Source organism: Mobula birostris, chromosome 26 (assembly GCF_030028105.1).
Source record: "Mobula birostris isolate sMobBir1 chromosome 26, sMobBir1.hap1, whole genome shotgun sequence".
Taxonomy (NCBI): domain Eukaryota; kingdom Metazoa; phylum Chordata; class Chondrichthyes; order Myliobatiformes; family Myliobatidae; genus Mobula; species Mobula birostris.
This window is the reverse complement of record NC_092395.1, coordinates 9726727-9742327: the sequence shown is the minus strand read 5'-3', so window position 1 is coordinate 9742327 and position 15601 is coordinate 9726727. Positions and strand designations below refer to the sequence as shown.

At 38.4% G+C, this 15601-nt stretch overlaps 1 protein-coding gene across 2 annotated transcripts in view; it reads right to left on the bottom strand.

Moving 5' to 3' along the window:
- Positions 1–1212: 1212 nt before the first annotated feature.
- Positions 1213–15601, bottom strand: part of LOC140188420 (AN1-type zinc finger protein 5) — a 36346-nt gene continuing 21957 nt past the window's right edge. The window contains exons 2-6 of one of the 2 annotated variants that reach the window (XM_072244675.1): positions 15407–15591; positions 11877–11997; positions 10308–10408; positions 7676–7789; positions 1213–6021 (exon numbers count right to left, since the gene is read on the bottom strand). In XM_072244675.1, the coding sequence (XP_072100776.1) occupies positions 5873–6021; positions 7676–7789; positions 10308–10408; positions 11877–11997; positions 15407–15557 (636 nt within the window). In that variant the 5' untranslated portion in view covers positions 15558–15591 and the 3' untranslated portion in view covers positions 1213–5872. The remainder of the gene's footprint in view (positions 6022–7675; positions 7790–10307; positions 10409–11876; positions 11998–15406; positions 15592–15601) is intronic. The other variant, XM_072244677.1, reaches the window with a different exon arrangement.

Genomic DNA, 15601 nt, shown 5'->3' with positions numbered 1-15601 from the left:
AATTCAAAATCCTAGGGTTTTAGTGAATTAATGTACAATAAACGCAGTCAATATGTTGTAAAATATAACAAAAGTAAATGAAGTGTATGCACCAATTAAAACCAGAAGCCTGCATTTTGCTGGGCAAGAAACCACACATTGAAAATAAAACGCATTAAAGAGGGTCACTTATGAAGCAACTCGTTAAATGAACATTAAACTATTCACCTCTAGTTTTGAAGTACAATAGAAAAACAGGTAATGTATGGTGACATTGCTGACCAGAGGCAATATTCCACTCCTATCGAAGAATAACAACCCAGTTTTATGGTACTGATGGTCATGAAAGCTTTGTTCAGAGTTCTCTGTATTTGCAGCACATCATATACCACTCTTCCAGAATATGGGTCATCGCAAAATGCATCTGCTCCCTCTCAAAAGTTGCTAGGATTTCATTTGATTAGAGGCTGTATTAGCCCAGTTCTTTTCCCCCCCCCCCCCCCCCCGTTTGCAGAAATATCCATCCTTAAAGTTTGGATCATGAATCAGTCAATTTCTTTATGAACCCTTACCAATTTCAGTGACTAATCCTGCCATGATTTATTATAGGGAAGCAGATAAAGTGAGGAAGATTAAAAATTTAAAAAAAAAAGAGCAGCTAGTTAAATTTCAGTGCTGCCACCAAGTCACACACAAAAAATCAAAAATGCTACATGTAATCTAACTTCATTACAAGGAGCAGTGTACTAAAAGCCCACGTAATTATAAAAAAAAAAATCCATTTCAAAAGGCACCATTAAGTCCAGTCTTTGAGGCTTCACGGGGACATAATGAATCTTCATGTGCATCAGTTGGTCCCGTGATGGTTTCTTGTCTCCTGTGCAGCTGATGAAGTAATTCCACTCAGAAACCAGGCTCAGTTTATAGTGAAGATGCTTTTAGACTCAACCTTGTAAAACAAAACTGCTTAGCAGTGGAAAGATTACATAAAGTTAATTTGTGATGTGACAAAATTTATGTACTAAGAATTACGGACAGCACTTTTAAAGAGGCAAAATTAGCCACAACAGTAACCAGGCATTTCAAATAAAATGCAAGAATTAACAATGAAAGTGTTTCAGGAATTCTTAAGTATTCAAAACTTCAGCTATGAAGAACATATTTTAAGTTAAATGTAGCAAAATTCATATTCTCAACTCTAATCTAAAAAATTTAATCTTCCACACAAAAAAAGATATCTAGAATAAATTTATTTTATAAAACAAAATGAAGAATTCAATCCAGGTAGACCGACCCACAAAATCAAGTTATGTCTGGGATACCACATACTTGTGCGCATGCTTGGCAAAACCGCACCTTTCAAACTGAAAATCAAACTTGACAATCATATGATCAAATACTTCAGCTTTGATTTATGCATGTTATATTGCAACAATCAGTAGAGAAGAGTTTGGAAGCTAGGACAATGTTTCACTATGCTGCCGGTATCTGTCATTTGTAGATTTACTGAACAAGAATCTCTCATTCAGTCTTAAGAGTAAGGACATTTCCCAATGGACAAAAGAAAAAAGGGCATTAAAATGGTCATGTACTTTCCTTTAAAATATCATTGTGTATTTTGTCCTTTTTAAAAAGGGATCTGAAATTTCAAAAATGCAACTAATTGTCTAGTGATTTAAATGCCGAGTCACGTTTCACCTTACAGATGCTCATCCAAACCACTACTAAGCAAACTGAACATAAAAGTTCAGCATTTTCTGTACTTAAAGTTTCAATAAATAAAGATCAAAATTTTAGAGTATGATTGTTTCTCTGGGAAAATAAATAAGCACAAAAAGAGCTCCCTTTGACTTGCTGCATATTATCCAGAAGGAGAGGTTTTCAAAGTAAAAGTCCTTGTTACAGCATACTATTCACATTAAATTCTCACTGCCAGCTCCAAGTGTGACAAGTCACCTAAGACAATTTCTTGTCAGCAAGCTGTGTCCAAACGAAAGGTGAAGGGCAAAGGAAAGCAGCAGCTGGGGGCATGATGGATAAAACAAAGCAATATCTACATTGAAAACAAAGAGTGCTTCCCAATGGATAAGATGTGAATCATGAACAGAAGCAATGACTGTGAATAAACATTTTTATCCAAGTAAAAATGGGTTATATAGGCCTTTTTGAAAGTGCTTATAAAATGCTATGCAATTAGACAATAAATCAATGACACAAAATATGCTGCATCAAAAACAACAGGGCAAATACTTTGTGAAAACTATAGTCTCTACAGTTTTCAATGAACATTAAACACAGGAGACAGAAGGTTATAACACATTTTCAACTGCATGAAATTGAATTTAAAATAGCATTGTTCAGCCTTTTAATAGCAAAAGCCTACTTTCATTTTATATGTTAACCAATTCATGATATTTCCTCAATTGCTGAACACATTGTATTGCAGCATTAGTATTAACATGCAACAAAATGAGGAAGATAATTCTACTCAAGCCAGGAAATTTCTAAACATGACAAACACAATTCTTAGTGTTCAATACATTCTAGGAAACACTGCAGTATTGGAATTGCTGTTTAGAGTGACAATGTGGAGATCTTAACTGGTTGTCTCTAGTTCAGTTTGATGTTGAAATGCACCACAGAATTTTTCAAAGACAACCGGGAAGTTCTTTCCCTGTGCTGGCAACACTGCACACTCAACCTTTGCAGAGTGAAAATAATTGTTGATCCAGCCAGTGGTTAGTAAGCACCTTGCTGTGAAAGGACTGGCCGCTATGTTGGGCAATTTACAACAAAACCCTTTGTTGATACATGGTGAAGAGCTAAATACAGGGTAGGACTATTCAAACTTTGTGGATTCAGACAGAAATCCCCCTATCCAAAAGCTTGCACTGCAAAGATTTAATTTATGTGTAATTCAAGAAAAATGCATTAATGATAAACTATAAATGAAAATTTATTCCTGAATGGTGTGCCAATCAGAGCAATAAGTATTGTTAATTTAACTAATGCTTTGACTAAAATTGATTTTGATATTTACCTGGGTTTATGTGGGGCACAAGTCATTTTGAGGACTAGCATCATATTGACACAGTCTAACTAAGACTCTTTAACATGGTAGATCCAATTAAGAATAATGCTAAATGAATTTTCTGAAATAAAAATCAGAAACATAATTAACAGTGGCTTTGTATTCTCTCCACAATTCATGCATACTGAAACAACTAACTTAAAGAGAATTTATGACATTACACAGTGTGAGGAAAATTCTTTAAACAAGTTTAAAAGCAGCAACATTAAAGATTGCTTCAAAAGAAAACCAGTCTTTTCTTTCATCAAAGTCACTGATTTTTAAAGAATTAGGTTTGGATAATAATAAAACATGGTGGTTGGCTCACAAACTTCAGCTCTCTGCAGAGCTGGACTGGCTTGAGATTCTGCTACCATTCCCAAAATGAACATTGAAGTATTCCATCTTCATAATTCTCCTATAAATTTGCAGGATATGTAAATTTTCCACACGCTGAGGTACAACTTGTACTTAATTTTCAACACAACTAAAACTGCAGTGCCAATACAAGACTTAGTTGATGTCAACTGTGGTGCCTTTTTCTCCCCAGAATAGAAACAGCAATTCCATGATACTAGTAGGCAGTTTGAAGAGGCTAGGAGTGTTGAGTGAAGGAGTGATACTGATCTGATGTAATGCACATTTAACATTATTCGACTTTGTAAGAAGTTGCTTTTTTATTGGTTGTATTTTGCAGTTAAAAGTTTGTCATTATGATTGGAGTACATATTTCAATTGCATAGGAGTTGTAAGCTTTCAAAATTAAATGTTTCACCGACTAATATTGCTGGTGTTTATTAAAATATAACATTTGGATTTGCATTCCTCCGATATGCAATGAAAGTCTAGCACAGAAAGGCCAACAAAATTGATATGTGTTTGACTTCACAAAGTTCACATTAGTCTCAGGATTTGTGAAGGTGGAAATTGACCACAGCACAAAAACTTGAGGGAAAATTACTTTTACAAACTAAATTAACAGTGTGAAGCCTAAAATAAAAGTACATTATACTTTACCATCTCAATCCTAACTTGGACAAATAATTGCCTACTCAATTTTTTTTGCTCAGGATGTTTTGACCTCAGTACCCCAATCCATTTACCAGGTATATATTGGATTGAACAGATTGTAAATCAAACTCTACTCCCGAGAAGCTACTTTCCTTTTTAAGTGCACACCATGAACTAGGGTCTCTAGATATTTTGCATGAAACATGGTGGCAATTGAATCAGTGCTTTGATTTGTTTTCCCCCATAATTTGTGTGTGGGCCAAGAAAGAAAAATATGTTTCACAAGAGATATAATGCTAACAGATCAGTTGCTTGGTTTGGATGTAATATACAGTGAAAGGCTACAGTTAAGAGCATGTGCACAACATCTGGTCAAAACTTCAGAAATCCAAAACTTAACTAACATGACCGGAAACACACAATTCAAGCAAACTACAATATATTATCATTTTATACCATACTTTTCATTAAAGGAAGGAAATCATGGGAAAAAGAAAAGCACACAACTAGCACCCAAGGCATTCAGTCATCAGCGTCTTCCACCCACATCCCTTTCCAATTTACAAGTTTAAACTGTACATTGTTACAAAGTGAGTAACTATCAAAGCTGAAATTAGTTATTAAAAAGGAAGGAGGGAGGAAAAAAAATAGGTATAAGACCGCAACACTGCAATTTATTTGCATGTAGCTCAGCTTGAAGTGTGCAGTGAACCGGGCCACACCCAAACCAGTGTCACATCCATTTGAGACAGAATGACTTTCTCTTGCTCCAGGTTGCCTCAAAATAAATCTGGATGCTACAACCCCAATGATTTTCATCCAAAATTCAATAAAGACAATAATACTGCAAAGAAAACCCAAGTCATTTGCCAGTCATGGATTTTTTTTTTGTTTTCTGCTAAAGTCATGCTGTGAAGATCCCCACAAAAGTGGTTGACATTAAAAATAGATTGTGATCTTTTGGTATAATCCATCACTAAATCTGATACAGCAAGCTTACTAAAAAAAAAGAGATACTGTCCCTCTAATTTGCCTGGGTAAAGACCCTTTTGGCTAACCCCTGCTTGCTATAAAGACCCATAAAAATACTTTAGAAATCTTGTCATTAATGTATCTATACTTACCTGTATGAATAAACCTTTTAAACTCAGAAAGCAGCCATGATACACAGCATAGTGTTTGACAGTTGCAATTTTTAGCTTTTTCATTTAACACTGAAAACTAATTTTAATTAGTTTATTAGATTGATTTCAATATCATTTCTTTTTGTGTACCATGGCAACTTCTAAGTCCATTCTTTCGGTCTGTAGAGTACTGGACAATTCCAGGTGCCTGTTATATATCAAGTAATTTCCTGAGGGGAGAAAAGGAATATAATCATCTAGATCAGACACACAAAGTTAATAGCTCATTAAAATAGAAGTAAACCAAATGAGGTCATTGCTCAGGTAATGAAGGGGCACAAGTACCTACAGGCACGTAAATGGGTACACTGGCCTGGTTCCCTGCAGACTTGATCTCAGTAGACTATTAAGGCAGAAGGCACAGTCAAAAGCCCACTGCTGAAAAAGGGACTGCATGTGTGGTACAGTTCACCTTATTCCTTTGCTGGTTGAACTTGCCACACTTGATAATATAGCTTCTTCATTTGTACCACAGGGCAAATTTCCACCAGCAGGAAGCCATTGACTAAACCATCTGCCAATCTCATGCCTATCCGTTTGCACAAAAACAGGATTTGTATTAAGCTGGGCTCTTCAAGATACCATGTTGGATTTTTCCCACATGAAAGTCATGCTACAATATAGCAGTTCATAATTTCTGAATCTTTTCAGCCACCACAATGGGATTCTCTTTCCTGATCTTCTCTGCTGCTTCGGCCTTGTAATCATAAGGACAGCTGTGTTTGTCTGAATAGCGGTGAAGCCCGCAAAAAAGGTTTCCACATCGACAATCGAACCCTGTTGGACATAAAATTGGAGAATCTTAGAGAAAAAGCATTTCTCACCTATCTCTTCAATGAAAGTATGAATCTAGTTAACATTGTCCAAGCAACAGAACAAAACATTAAAAAATATACATAGAACTTAGAAATAGACCATCGATTCGATACCACATGAAATTTTGCAAATGCTAGAAATCCAATGCAACACACACACACAAAACACTGGAGGAAACCAGCAGGTAAGACAGCATCTATGGAAATGAATAAACAATTGATGTTTCAGGCCAAGACCCTTCATCAGGTCCTGAAGAAGAATCTTCGGCATGAAACATCGACTGCTTACCCACTTCCATAGATGCTGCCTGGCCTGCTGAGTTCCTCCAGCATTTTATGTGTTGCTACCAATTCAAGTACAGGTCCACAATCCCTTATCCGAAATCCTTGGGGCCAGTTGCATTTCGGAATTCAGAATTTTTTGGATATCAGAACCCCCACCCCATACCAAAAAACACGTATGCTCAAGTCTCTTATTTAACCTGGCTCAGTGCAGTGGACTTTAGGACCCGGCAGCGCACCAAACCTACGCACATCCTCCCAAAAACTTTAAATCATCTCTAGATTACTTACAATACCTAATACAATGTAAATGCTATGTAAATAGTTGTTATACTGTATTGTTTAGGGAATAATGACAAGAAAAAAATTTCCAACAAAAACATTCAATAAAACATAAAAATATACAACTCCAAACGAACCGAATCAAACACATGGTAAGTGTCTTATTGGAATAAATGCAGAACGTCATTGTCACTATAAAACTTCAGTAACTTGTCATTGTTATCCATAGGGGTATCTGCAGTTCTTTTTGACATTTTCACAGTGAAATTAAACACAAAATCAACAGTGAACACAAAATATCAGCGAACAGCAAATGCACGTGTAACCAGTACGAGCGCTGAGCCAAAACTGACGTCTGGCGGCCTCTGCTAGTGCTGCCACGTTACATCTGAGTGATGTCAGCTGTTGGCGAAAAAAGTTTCGGTTTTCAGAGCTTTTTGGATTTCAGAATTTCGGATAAAGGAATTTGCACCTGTACAAGAAATATTGCTGGAGTCAGAGGCCACTTTATTAGATACACCTGTACACTCGCTCATTAATACAAATATCTAAGCAGCCAATCATGTAGCAGCAACTCAATGCATAAAAGCATGCAGGCATGGTCAAGAGGTTCAGTTGTTGTTCACACCAAACATCAGTATGGGGACGAATTGTGATCTAAGTGACTTAGACTGTGGAATGATTGTTGGTGCTAGACAGGGCAGAGTGGTTTCAGTATCTCAGAAACTGTTGATCTCCTGGGACCTTCACACACAATAACCTCTAGAGTTTACAGAGAATGGTGCGGAAAAAAAAAATCCAGTGAGCAGCAGTAGTGTGGGCAAAAACGCCTTGCAGGTGAGCGAGACCGGGGAGAATGGCCAGACTGGTCCAAACTGGCAGGAAGGCGCCAGTAACTGAAATGACCACATGTTACAACAGAGGTGTGCAGAAGACCACAAACAAACACTTAGCGGCCACTGTATTAGGTACAGGTGATACCAAATAAAGCATATATTCAGTGTAACAAATCTATGTAAAGATAACGTATCAATATTTAACATTATCCTTACCAGTCAATCCAACCTTCTTCCTGCAGGTAAAGCATCTGTTCTTCTTGGGCTTTGTTTTTTCTGGAACTTTCTCTCCTTCCGTGGAACTCTCTGCAGTTTCTAAATTCACAGCAGCTAGAAATATGTTGAATAGATTCAAATTTGTAGATATGGCTAATGCAAGCAGAAGGTTGAATACTGCTTCTGCCAGTTTACAGATTAGAACAGATATATAACAGATTTGTGACAAGTTAAAGCTAAGTCATTTTCTATGTAGTAAGCAGCAGGCAGGAAACCAAGTCACAGCAAGCATGGGTTAGATTAGGGGTTCCCAACATGGGTCCACAGACCCCTCGGATAAAAAAAGGTTGTGAACCCGAGTTAGATCGATAAAGTGTCAATATAAACTTCCTTCTGTGGATATTTTTATTTTAAAAAAAGCAGTTGCCACTAGAATGATTGTGGAACAATTGTTAAATTATAGACAAGCTATGTTATCTGAGTTTATATCATAAAGTCATTTAATTGAGGTATTGGTAATTAACAGATTATCTAAGAGAAAGTAGAAGAAATCCAGAACACTCAAACTCAAGGGATTCTGCAGATGCTGGAAAACTTGAGTAACACACACAAAATACTGGAGGAACTCAGCAAGACAGACAGCACCTATGGAGTGGAATAAATACTCAACCGTTCGGGCTGAGACACTTCATCAGGACTGGAAATGAAGGTGGAAGAAGCTAGCATTAAAAGAAAAGGTGGGGGGGGGGAGAGGAAGAGCACATGCTGGCAGATGAGAGCAGATGAGTGGGAAAGTGGGTGGGGGGGGACACTCACTAAGTTAGGTCAAATGAAAAAGACAAAACTGAGGTTGATAAGAATTTTCTTAGTGCATATTTTACTACAATATAAATGCAAGGTAAAATAAATCTGAGAGGCTGAATACCTACACCAGTTTCAGCATATGAATTCTGCAAGTACAACTGCAAGAAAAAGTTTGTGAACCCTTTGCAATTAACTGGTTTTCAGCATTGATTACTCATAAAATGTGATCTGATCTTCATCTAAGTCACAATAATAGACAAACACAATCTGCCTAAACTAATAACATACAAACAACTGTACTTTTCATGTCTTTACTGAACATATTGTTTAATTATTCAAAGTTCAGGCTGGAAAAAGTATGTTAACCCTTGTATTTAATAACTGGTAGAACCTCCTTCAGCAGTAATAACCTCCACCAAACATTTCCTGCAGCTGCTGATCAGACTTGCACAATGGCTAGGAGGAATTTTAGATCATTCCTCCATACAACACTTTCAGTTCATCAATATTTCTGGGATACTTTGCATGAACAGCCCTCTTCAGGTCATGTCACAGCATCTCAATTGGGTTAAGGTCTGGACTCTGACTTGACCATTCCAAAACATGATTTTTCTTCTTTTTAAACCATTCTGTTGTGATTTACTTTTGTCTTTCAGATCACTGTTTTGTTCCATCATTCAACTTCTATTAAGCTTCAGGTGACGGACCGCTACCCTGACATTCTCCTGTAAAATGTCTTGATACAATTTTGAATTCATTGTTCCCTCAACAATTGCAAGCTGTCCAGGTCCCGAGGCAGCAAAGCAGCCCCAAACCATGATGCTTCTCCTACCATGGTTCACAATTGAGATGAGGTTTTGGTGGAGTGCAGGGCCCTTTTTCCTCTATACATAGCATTGTGTATTTCCGCCAAAAAGTTCAACTTTTGTCTCATCTGTCCACAGAACATTGTCCCAGAAGTGTTGTGGAACATCCAGGTGGTCTTTTGCAAACTTGAGATGTACAGCAACTTTTTTTTTTTGCTTCCTCTGTGGTGTCCTTCCATGAACACCATTCTTGTTCAGTCTTTTTCAGATAGTGGACACATCAACAGAGCAAGTTATAGAGATCTCTGCAGGTCTTTTAGTGTTATTCTTGGGTTCTTTTGCTGTGATCCTTGCAGGTCGCCCACTCCTTAGGAGAGTAGCAACAGTACCAAATTTCCTCCATTTGTAGACAATTTCTCTTAATGTGGACTGGTTAACATTCAGGCCTTTAGAAATGCTTTTGTAGCCTTTTCCAGCTTCATGCATGTCTACAATACTTCTAAGGTCCTCTGAAAGGTGTTTTGATCGAGGCATGGTAGACATAAACAGATCTTTCTTGAAGAGCAGGCTCTGTCAGTAAGCTGACTTTATGTATCTTTTTTTATAGGGCAGGGCACCTCTACAACCCACGCTTCCAATGTCATCTCATTGATTGGAACACCTAGCTCCAAATAGCTTTCATAGAAGGCATAATCCCAGAGGGTCACATTGTTTTTTGAACCTAGACTGTGATTACTTAAGTGGTGTACACAATATTAATGAGAAGTAGAATTGTTTGTGTGTTATTAGTTTAGGTAGATTGTGTTTGTCTACTATTGTGACTTAAATGAAGATTAGCTCACATTTTACAAGTAATTTATACGGAAAACCAGGTAATTGCAAAGGGTTCACAAACTTTTTCTTACAACTATACATTACCAAATTAAAATAAATATTTTCTTTACTTAGCAACTCTGCTGAATAATTGTCATGATTTTCACTAACAAACGCACTGCTCCTTAATTCACAGGAAGAAAGCCAACCTGATGCTGTGATGACTTCCACTTTTAGAGCTCCCTCACTTTCAGTGCTTGGTTCGTCTTGAGAGATACTCATTGCGGTCATCTGCTGTGTTACAGGAGTGCTAGAAAGGGGCGAGAGTGTTCAACATCAGAATCAGAACCAGGTTTAATATCATTGGCATATGTCGTGAAATTTGTTGTTATGCCGCAGCAGTACATTGTAATACAGCTGTAAATTAAAGTACATACACACATTTAAAGTGTTAAAAAAGTAGTGCAAAAAGAGAAAAGAAAAGTAGTGAGGTGGTGTTCATGGGTTCAATGTCCATTCAGAAATCTGATGGCACAGTGGAAGAAGCTGTTCCTGAATTACTGAGTGTGTGCCTTCAGACTCCCGTACCTCCTCCCTGATGGTAGCAATGAGAAGAGGGCATGTCCCCTGGGTGATGGGAGTCCAAATGATATCAAACGCCGGCTGGTTTACTGACATTGTATTCACTACTGATCAAAAACAATTAAAGCTTCCTGAAACAAGCACCAATCCATTCTAGTGGGTGCACTATTAATATTAGCAGACACTAATCTAACAATGCCAGGCACTCATTTGGCAGATATTAATGTACAGAGTGTTGGAAAACAATTTCTTACAACTTTGTGGGCAAAGAAATAGCCTCAAGTCAGGTGCATCATGTGCATGCTGCATTGTTTCAACTGAACAAAACACTGTTTTACAATATCAGTCCAACTGTGTATATTATAGGTTGATACAGTCATAAAGGAAGCTTTTGGCACATTGGCCTTCATTAACAAAAGTACTGAGTACAGGAGATGGGATGTTCTGTTGAAGTTTTGGAAGACATCAGTGAGGCCTAATTTGGAGTCCATGTACAATTTTGGTCACCTACCTACAGGAAAGATGTAAATAAAGTTGAAAGAGTACAGAGAAAATTTACAAAGATATTGTTGGGTCTGAATTTATAAGGAAATATTGAAATAGGTTAGGACTTCATTGCTTGGAACATAAAAGACTGAAAGGAGATTTGATAGAGGAATACAAAAATCATGAGGGGTAAATGCAAGCAGGTTTTTGCCATTGAGGTTGGGTGGGACTACAACTAGAGGTCAAGGCCAAGGGTGAAAGGAGAAAGTTTAAGGGGAACATAAGGGGGAACTCCTTCACTCAGAGGGTTGCAAGAGTGTGGAACGAGCTGCCAGTGCAAGTGGTGCATGCGAGCTTGATTTCAACGTTTAAGAGAAGTTTGGATAAGTACATGGATATGGAGGGCTATGGTCCCAGTGCAGGTCGATGGAAGTAGGCAGCTTAAAAGGCTTGACATTCAAGATGGACTGACATTCCTGTTTCTGTGCTGTACTTTTGTTTGACTCTAATACAGAGAAGAGGTGATATTGCGATGGATGTTTTTATTCCATGCTGAGGTGCGAGATATTTCTGCTTATATACAGGAAATCATAGCTCAGCAATGCTCAAGGGAATAAGAACCAGGAGGGCCAAAACACTCCACAGCAATCCAGAGAAGTGTCACACTTCTCTCCTAGGTTGGTCATTAATCTCGAGGATACCATACATACCTAGTTTTGGCAGATGTGGCATTCACAGAGGTATCCGCCGACATTTCAGGGTTTTCTTCTGTACATTGAACTGGGATCGACTCTGTACTTGAAGTACTGTTACTACTGGCTCCACTAGCTGCTGGTAAGCAAAGAAAACACTAATGAAAATTCAGATTGTGTTTGAGTTGTTCACTTCAACTCTGACAGTCGCCAGGATGTAGGCTATAAATTATAATAAAGGCATGGGGATTTCCATTTGCAGCTAGATTGGGAAAATCAGGTTGATGCTGGATCCCAAGAATAGAAATTTGGAGAATGTCTATGAGATTTTTTGTTTTTTGAAAGAGCAGATTAGGGTTGAGCCCACTCAGCTAAAGGCAATTCTGGATTGGGTGTTGTGTAATGAACCAGATTTAATCAGGGATCTTAAGGTAAAGGAACCCTTTGGAGGCAGTAATAATAACATGATTGAATTTATCCTGCAGTTTGAGAGGGAGAAGCTAAATAGAATACATCTGTATTCATCAACATCATTATGTGTTGTCTTACCTGACTTAAGTGATCATTGTCCGATGACCATTAATGTTCTTGGCAAATTTTTCTACAGAAGCGGTTTACCATTACCTCCTTCTGGGCAGCGTCTTTACAAGACAAGCGACCCCAGCCATTATCAATACTCCTCAAAGACTGTCTGCCTGGCATCATTGGTTGCCGGCTGCATAACCAGGACTTGTAACAACGCCTGTTTTACTCCCATGGCTTCACGTGACCCTGATTTTTTTTGGGGGGGAGGGGGGCTAAGCAGGTGTTGCACCTTGCTCAAGGGCGACTTGCAGGCTTGCAGAGGGAAGGAACACCTTGAACCTCCTTTGGTAGAAACTTATCTCCACCCTACCGCCCAAATATCGATATTACAGATGAGTAAAGTTAACTACAGAGGAACAATAGAGGTGCTGGCAAAAGTTGATTGGAAGGGAACACTAGCAGGGATTGATGACAAAGCGACAATAACTGGAGTTTCTGGGAGTCACTTGGAAAACGCAAGATTGGTTCACCCTAAAAAAAATGCAGTCCAAGGGAGGATGTGGTGACCATACAATATAGGAAAAATTAGTGGTAAGTTAGAGGATTGGGAAGCTTTAAAAAAATACAAAGCAGATAAATACAGAGAAATACAGAGAAGTAATACAGAGAAAAGATTAAATACAAGGATAAGCTAGCTAATAATATAAAATAATATGGTTTGTTTCCAGATATATAAGAGAATAAAAGAGAGGCAAGAGTGGATATCAGACCTCTGGAAAATGATGCTGAAAAGGTAGTAATGGGGAACAAGAAATGGCAGACAAACTAAACAGGTATTTTGTGTCAGTCTTCACTATGGAAGACACTGGCACCATGCCAGAAATTCAAGGGCAGAAATGAGTGTGGTTGCTATTGGTAGGGAGATAGTATTAGTAGGAAGCTGAAGATCCGAAGGCAGATAAGTCACCTGGTCCAGATGGACTACATCCCAAGTTTCTGAAAGAGGTAACTCAAGTGACTGTGGAGGCATTAATAACTATGTTTCAAGAATCACTAGATTCTGCAATGGTTCTGGAGAAATGGAAAATTGCAAATGTCAAGTCATTGGGTATATTTGAAGCAGGAGTTTATAGGTTCCTGATTAGTAAGGACATCAAAGGCTGAGGGGAAAGAGCAGAAGAAAAGGGTCGAGAGGGAAAATAAATCAGCCATGATGGAATGGCGGAACACACTTATGGACTGAAAGGTGGAGAAAACACTCCATTGGCTGAATGCCCTAATTCTGTTCCTATGTCTTTTACAAGAATACCAGTCAACTTCAGCATAGCCTTTTTTCATTATGGTTTTTTCAGCATCGCCAGTTTTTGATTTGAACCTATTTAGGAGCGCATTTTTTCCTTTCCTAGTAGGTCTAATACAATGTAAATCTGAATTTAGAGAATTAAGACATGAACCATTATAAATATACATCATCCTTCCTCAGGGTATGGAACTCTATTAGATGAAATGTAACAATTAATAGTTACAGAGGCAGACAATTTATATATACTAATCACATTTCTTCAAAGTAAATTTTATTGCATGTATTAAAAAGTTCATTTTTTGAATTTCAGATGATACAGCTGTATGGGATACTAACTTGACAAAGGGTGTTTGGAATAAATTGAACCCCTTCACCAAGGAGCTAGCCACTTAGACGAAGAAGCACCTAACTTTGTTCAGATAGTGATTCTGTTCTGATGAAAATATTTGCATTCAGATAGGTCAAAGGGGCCATATTAGATTAGATTATGAGGACGCGCAGTCCTCTTTTATTGTTATTTAGTAATGCATGCATTAAGAAATGATACAATATTCCTCCGGTGTGATATCACAGAAACACTGGACAGACCAAGAGGTGCTACTAAGTGCGCACAAATTTCTCCTTTCTTAGGCAGAAATGGAAAAAGAGTACAGTTGACATCACAGCCCAAAATACCAACCGTTTACTCTTTTCCATAGATGCTGCCTGGCCTGCTGAGTTCCTCCAGCATTTTGTGTGTTGTTAAGATGTAATAAAACAACTTTTTCCATCAATTATAGTTCTTCAAGTTTTTCCACAAAACTTTGCTCAAAGTAACAAGAAATACCAGCAGCTCCATAGTCATAGAGCACTACAGAACAGAAATAGCTCATCTATTCCACGCCAAACTATTATTCTGCCTAGTCCCATCAACCAGCACCCAGACCATTAGCCTCCATACCCTTCCTGTATATGTACTTATTCAAAGTTCTCTCAAATGTTGTAATCAAACCTACATTCACCACTTGCGCTGGCAACTCGTTCCACACACTCACCACTTTGAGTGAAGAAATTCCCCATCAGGGTCCCCTTAAACATTTCACTTTTCACCCTTAAACCCACGACCTCTGGTTCTAGTCTCACCTTACCTCAGTGGAAAAAAAAAACCTGCTTGCACTTAATATATATTTTGTGTATATCTGTCAAGTCTCTCCTCACTCCAGGGAATAAAGTCCTAACTTATTCAACTTTTCCATATAACCCATGCAGCAAAGTTGATTCCAATCATGTGGTATGAAGGAAAGATGTCACTTCCGCAGGGCTAATCACAAACAAGAGAAATCTGCAGATGCTGGAAATCCCAGCAACAAATAAAATGCTGGAGGAACTCAGCAGGCCAGGCAGCATCTATGGAAAAGTGTCAACAGTCAAAGTTTCAGGCCAATATCCTTCATCAGGACTGGAAATGAAGGGGGAAGATGCCAGAATAATTGGGGGGGGGGGGAGAGGAGGCTAGCTGGAAGGTGATAGGTGAAGCCAGGAAGCCAAGATAAAAAGGGCTGGATAGAAGAGGGGAGTGGGGAGGGATTTTTTTTAACAAAAAACAACTGGAAGGAGAAATCAATATTCACAGAGGCTGCCCAGTTTTTATTTTGGCTTACCAGAATTAAACAGGAAATCAGTGAAGTTTATGGCTCTCCCCAAGTCTCCTGACAAAGTTGTTCACGTGTTCCAAGCTTACCTGGTGGGCTTATCCGTCCACCATTCTGCTGTCTCTGCAGAAATTCTTTGTAGCAAACTGAGCACATTCCATTAGTCCTTGGGTTGCCGTAGAAACCACAGCCTGTGGTACACAGCATGGGGACCTGCGTCTGATTCGTCTCCTGGGCCATCTTGCCTTATGCACACGCGCACACAATGTGCAATCTGAAATGTG